The sequence below is a fragment of the Tupaia chinensis genome, unplaced genomic scaffold (assembly GCF_000334495.1).
Source record: "Tupaia chinensis unplaced genomic scaffold, TupChi_1.0 Scaffold000201_2, whole genome shotgun sequence".
Lineage (NCBI taxonomy): Eukaryota > Metazoa > Chordata > Mammalia > Scandentia > Tupaiidae > Tupaia > Tupaia belangeri.
The window spans coordinates 768,591-775,348 of record NW_006159677.1 but is presented as its reverse complement, the minus strand read 5'-3'; the positions used below and the strand labels follow the sequence as shown (position 1 = coordinate 775,348).

The 6,758-nt window shown below is 39.5% G+C and overlaps 1 protein-coding gene across 3 annotated transcripts in view; it reads left to right on the top strand.

The window, feature by feature from the left end:
- Positions 1–5,364, top strand: part of LOC102486279 (zinc finger protein 709-like) — a 27,362-nt gene extending 21,998 nt beyond the window's left edge. The window contains exons 2-4 of one of the 3 annotated variants that reach the window (XM_006147205.3): positions 187–313; positions 1,138–1,198; positions 1,834–5,364. In XM_006147205.3, coding sequence (XP_006147267.2) covers positions 187–313; positions 1,138–1,198; positions 1,834–3,442 — 1,797 coding nt within the window. In that variant the 3' untranslated portion in view covers positions 3,443–5,364. Of the gene's footprint in view, positions 1–76; positions 314–1,137; positions 1,203–1,833 lie in introns of those variants that run through there. The other 2 variants (XM_014587347.2, XM_027771327.1) reach the window with 2 other exon arrangements.
- Positions 5,365–6,758: the final 1,394 nt, after the last annotated feature.

Sequence of the window (6,758 nt, the reverse complement as noted above, 5' to 3'; positions counted from 1 at the left end):
GGAAAGTGACAAACCAAGCTACCAGGTCCAGAACTCAAATTGCGGTCGGCCATGTGGGAGTCTAGCGCCCTTAACCACCACGCCACCTGCCAGCCCCACACAGCATCTTTTGAACTTATTATTTAGTGTATCTCCCCCATGCAGTCAGTCTCACCCTTTCTCCTCCACACATGTGAAATGTTTCAGGACTCAGTGGCCTTTGAAGATGTGGTTGTGAACTTCACCCAGGATGAGTGGACTTTGCTAGATACTTCACAGAAGAAACTCTACGGAGATGTAATATGGGAAACTATCGAGAATCTGGACTTTACAGGTAAGGATTATGACATTCTTTAATTAAGAACAAGTTTTTTTTTAATTAGTTATTTTGTTGTTATTGTTGTTTAAATTTGCTATATGGTATGTGTGCTCACCAGAGAAAGACAGAGAAAGAAGAGAAAGCAAGTGCCGGGTTCAGGACTTTAGCCATGTGGGATTCCAATGCCTTAACTACCATGCCACCTGCTAGCCCCCAGGTGTTTTGTTTGTTTGTTGTTTTTTTAAGAATTTTTATTTATTTAATTGTTTTTTTTTTTCTTTCTTTTTTTTTTTTTTTTTTTTGATAGGTTTTTGCTATAGGGTGCGTGCACTCGCCAGAAAGACAGAAAGTGAGAAATCACCCCCCGGGGGGATGGCCACACTGCAATCCCTTCTCCTCCATTTTCCTCTTGGAATCTTGGGCACGCACACACATGCGCCCAGCTTGAGTTTAAGCCACCGGGTCTAGGACTCAAACTGCAGTTGACTACATGGGAGGCCAGCAACATAGCCATTACGCCAACTGCTGGTCCCTATTATTTTTTTACTTGACCTGAGAGAGACATAGATAGAGAAAGGGAAAGTGAGAAAGCATGCTGCCAGGTCTAGGACTTGAACCACAGTCAGCCATGTGGGAATTGAGTGCTGCAAACCACCATGCCACCTGCCCACCCTCCAGGGTTCTTTAATCATGAATGCTGTTGCAAGATTTGCAACATGGAAAAGGGAGTACTTTGGTCAGTAAATCAGGCATGGTCATAGTTTGCTTTGACACTAGAATCTAATAATTTTTTTTCATACTTTTTAGTAAAATATAACATGTTTCTGTCTGTATTTTAGGGAGAAACTGGGAAGACGAGGATATTGAAGAGAAGTATGAAAATGCTATAAAAGATCTAAGGTAATTTGCATTCACAAGAGAAAAAATATCCCCTTGGAAAACTGTCACGAAATTTTAAACACAAATGAACAAAACCCAGCTTCAAGATTATTTATTCCAGGAACCAGCAGTTAGCGTAATGGCTATGTCACTGGATTCTCATGTAGTTGACCGCGGTTCGAATCTCAGACTTGGTGACTTAAACAGAGACAGAAAGTGAGAAATCTCCCCCCAGGGGGATGGCCATGCCACAATCCCTTCTCCATTCTCCTCTCAGGATCTTGGGCACGCACACACACACACCCAGCGTGAGTTTAAGCCACCAGGTCTAGGACTTGAACCATGGTCGATTACGTGGGAGTCCAGCAACACAGTTTTTATTCCAACTGCTGGTCCCTAGTACTTCTTATTTTTAATAATTGTTTAATTTCATTTCATTTTTTTATTATTATGTTTAATTTCACCAGAAGTAGAGTGAGAGTGAGAGAAAGTAAGAAACCAAGCCACCAGGTCTGGGATTCCAACCACAGTCAGCCACATGGAAGGCCAGTACCCTTAATCACCATGCCACCTGCTGGCTCCAGTACTTATTAATTAATTAAATTAAACATATATTAATCGAGACATCATAGTAATGTGCTGCTCATTCTTCACAGAAATCCTATATATGAAGGGAAAGAAATTAGTCCATATGGGGAAACCATCAGTCATGTCACAGACAACAATGTGAAAGAGCAAACACCTCCTACAGTCAAATCATGTGAAACCAGTGCATATGGAGAAGGATTCGTTGTTCCTTCATCTCCTAGTGGGTATATGAGCTCTGACATAGGGCAGAAGCCATATGAGTGTCTGGAATATGCAGAGAAGCCATATAAACATACACAATGGGGAAAACCTTTCATCTTTCTCGTCACGGTCGGAAAACACATAGAAACAGGAACTGATGTTGAACCTTATAAATGTCACATATGTGGGAAGACCTTCGATTATCTCCACTTATTTCAGGTACATGAGAAAACCCACACCATAGTGAAACCCTATGAATGTAAGATATGTGGTAAAGCCTTTTATTGTTTTACTTCAATTAAAAATCATGAAAAATCTCATGATGGAGATAAACTTTATGGATGTAAAGAATGTGGAAAAGAGTTCACTTGTCTCACAGATATGCAAACACACATGCTGTTGCATCATGGATATGAACGGTATAAATGTAAGGTGTGTGGGAAGGGCTTTGATTTCCCCTGTTACTTGCAAATGCATGAAAGAACTCATAGTAGGGAGAAACTCCATCCCTGTAAGCAGTGCGGAAAATCCTTCATTTGTTCCAGTTATCTCCGAAAACATGAAAGAAATCACAATGCAGAGAAACTCTATGAGTGTAATGTGTGTGGGAAAGCTTTCAAGCATTTATATTCCATTCGAATCCATGAAAGGACTCACAGTGGAGAGAGACCCTACGAGTGCAAGGAATGTGGGAAAGCCTTCCGTCACTTACATTCCTTTCGAATCCATGAAAGGACTCACAGTGGAGAGAAACCCTATGAGTGTAAGGATTGTGGAAAAGCCTTCAGTCATTTACATTCCTTCCGAGTACATGAAAGGACTCACAGTGGAGAGAAGCCCTTTGAGTGTAAGGAATGTGGGAAAGTCTTCTTTCAGTTAGGTTCCTTTCGAATCCATGAAAGGATTCACACTGGAGAGAAACCCTACGAGTGTAAGATTTGTGGCAACAGTTTCAGTCGTGCCTATGACTGTCAGAGACATCTAAGAACTCACACCGGAGAGAGACCCCATAGGTGTCAGCATTGTGGGAAAGCATTTGCTTGTCTCTCTCACCTTCAAAGACACGTGATTATGCATACCGGAGATGGACCTTACAAATGTGAGATATGTGGGAAAGCATTTAGTTGGCCCAGTTCCTTCCGTGAGCATGAAAGAACTCACACAGGAGAGAAACCCTACGAATGTAAGCAGTGTGGGAAAGCCTATCGTTCTTCCCGTTATTGTCGAAAACATGAAAGAAGTCACAGTGGAGAGAAACCCTATAAATGTCAACTATGTGGGAAAGGCGTTGTTTCTCTCAGTTCCCTTCGAAAACACGAAGGACTTCACTCTGCAGGGAAACCTTACGAATGTAAGCAATGTGGGAGAGCCTTTCGTTATGCCCATCAGTTACAAATACATGGAAGAACACACAACAGGGAGAAACCTTACATGTGTGAAGAATGGGAAATTATTCAGTTTACCCCATCTCTTTAGAATACATGGAAGAAGTCATACTGGAGAAAAACCATATGTATAAGGGCTGTGGGAAAGCCTTTCACTGTTCCAGTTCTCTTCAAAATCACGAAAGAATTCATACTATTGAGAAACTCGAGGAAGAACACAAGAAAGCTTTTATTATCATACAACTTTGCCACACAGGAGAACACATGAGAAGAAAACTTCCATTGATATAAGCATATGAAAAAGTCTTTATTTGTTTCAGTTCAAAACCATGATAGAAAACATGGAGAGAAATATCTTCAGTATGAGCAATATTGCAGAAGTCTCCACTTAGTCCACAGGTAAGAGTGTACACAGGGTCAAAATTATGTCAGTGTGAAAACAGAAGAAATTTTCCAGTTGTAAAATATTTTGTTGAACTCATGAAAACTCATGCAGAAATTCTTCAGATGTTACTAACATGAACAGTCTATGCCAAGTAATTTGTTTTAAATACTCCATAGAACATAAAACAGAAAGGAAATGTCATGAAAGTTATAAACGAGTTATCTTTAGCTCATACCTAAAGTGGATCACTGGACAATGGAGTTCTAATGTGGAAAAGAAACATTGAGTTAAGAGAATTTTGTACATACTATGTAAGCAATGGTGTATGTGTTTAGTAGATAGTGTTTTTTGGTCTTGTTGGTTATTTTTTATTGTCAGAGGGTACGTGCACTCCCAAGTTAGAAAGCGAGAGAATACCAGCACCTCCCCCATCCCACCCCACCCCACCCCCATTGTACATGGTCGTACCATAATCCTTTTTTACTTCGTTTCTCCAGCTTTTCAGAATTTGGGTTTGCACATACATGCACCTCTGTTTTTCAGCAGGGGCCTTCATTTGAATCATGGTCAGCCATGTCAGATCCAGCTCTCTATGCAGTACACTTAACCTCTGTGCTATAGAGCTAGCTGAGGAAAAAAAGTGTTTTCTTTGGTTTTGTTTGTTTTTTTTTTTTTTTTGATTAAATTTATCTTTTTTCATTTAGAAGTGTATTTAGTTCATGGGTAATTCAAATGTATCTCTAGTATGTAAGCCTTTTATTTTTTTTTGTAATTCAGTTTTTGAGTTCTCTTATGATTAACACTGCTAAAAAATGTCTTTGTGAATTGTAATTTTTCTACTTGCCTCATGTGGCATTTTTTAAAAACTTTTAATCACAATAGAAATATGCATGTATAAATTCATGGGAGATATATGAGCAGTCTCCACAGATTCTGCTCATGCTGTGATTTCTCCTCCTCCCACTCTCCAGTCTGTCAGATCCTAGCCGCTTGCACGCATGCCAGGCATGTGCCAGGCTGACTGGGCCATACATTCGAACTAAGCTTCCTATATGGGATCCACTTTTCTTGAGTGGTGCATTACCACAGTGTCATGGAGCTCGATCATCACGTGGTGGTTTTTAAATCTTCGTTACTATTTCTTTTACTTGGATAATGGAGTTCGAATTAAGAGGAGAGACCTGTATTTGGACTATACGATCTAGAAATAGAGATTTCTAGATTGTGTTAAGTTGGTGTTGGTGATGTTGGGAAGCAGATTTCCCAGAACTCATTCCCTTCATGGTCCCATGTAGAATATAGCAATAGAGTAACTCACATTAGGTTTGGAAGGCAGACGCGAAGAAGTCATTAGTCAGATGATGGAGGCACTATGGAGGGAGACGTTACAGGTGCATCCAGACTGCCCAGACACCTGCCTCCGGCCCATTTTCTGGTAGTTTGACTTGGCAATGAAGAATGTCTGCTAAACCTCCATCAGTTATCTGACTTCCTTTTTCCAAGAGGTTTAGATTGCCACAGATGTCTTCACCTCAAGATCAATCTCCACTTTGGGTTTTATTGCAATGGCTCATGTGTGTTGACCAGGCAATCAGTGGTTCAAAATCTTCTGTGATGCTGTGACTGCTCCAGCCTGTAGACTGAATTGGGATGAGATCTAGTTTGTACAGGAAACACCTTTGTGAATAGTAATGAGTGTTCTTAATTCAGCACGAGAGCTGCAATGGTGCCTTCAAAAACCACTAGCTAGGAGATTCTTCCTCTGCTGCAATGTACAGTGCTTGTCTCTCCCAGTAGATGTGTGTGAGAATAGAGACCTTCCTCTTACTAGGAAGACTGGGGATATATCCTGTTTTTAGCTCAATTTAGTGCCTCAGTTTGATTTCAGTTGTTTGATTGAATATGAGTAAAACCATTAGAGATGTTTTCTTCAAGATTTCTATACATCGTTTTTAGAAATAGTTACTTAACTGTTTACTGACAACTTATATACTAACAAATCTTCACGTCTTTCTCATTTGCTAAGAAAATATATTTAAATATCTCTTTGTAATCATGGGTCACATTAAGGCTATATTTGTGTCAAATTATCTGTTTGATTTTATGGTTGATTTTACAATGTACACAGAAATTCAGGCAGTTTTTTTTTTTTCTCATTTATATTTTATCTTTCCTGCGAACATAGTTAGCAGTTTCTGTCTTAATACTTCTTTTTCATTCATAGCATTAAGAGTTAAATGATGGTATTGTGCATGCTCTTAGTAAGATGACTGAAAACATCCATATCTGTTGTGAACAAATATGTAAAACATTTTAGTAATAAATAATACTGCATACCATAAGTGACTGTGTAGTTATCAATAAAGTTCTCAATAGAATGACATAGAACTGTGTTTATGTAGTTGGATTGATTACTATTTGTGAAATTACTACTATTCATGGACTCTGTTGAATTCTATAAAGAAGTGAACCTTAATCTTTCCTTGGTAACCAGATAGTGTATTTTTTTTAGAAGGGATAGAGATTTTGTATAGATTAACCTTAATTTATAAAGTCTACCTCTATGTATTTAATGAGGAAAAAATAAATTTAAGAGAGATTATAGGTTGCGGGTGCGTTTGCCAAAAAGACACAGAGAGAGAGGGAAAGTGGGAAATCCCCCTCCCCCCCAAAGAGGATCGCTATTTTGCAACCTCTTCTTCTCCATTCTCCTCTCAGGATTTTGGGCACACATACACACACAGGCCCTGCATGAATTTTAAGCCTCCAGGTCTGGGACTTGAACCATGGTCAATTACGTGGGAGTCCAGTGATGTAACCATTATGCCATCTGCTGGTTCCAGCAATGAGGGAAATTTTTGAAGAAGAATTATTTACATGTGCTAGCAGGTGGTATGGTGGTTAAGGTACTAGACTCCCATATAGCTTAACACACTTCAAGTCCTGGGCCTGGCACCTTGCTTTCTCACTTTCTCTCTCTGTCTTTCTCTGGTCAAATTTAAAAATAATGATAGTGGGGCCG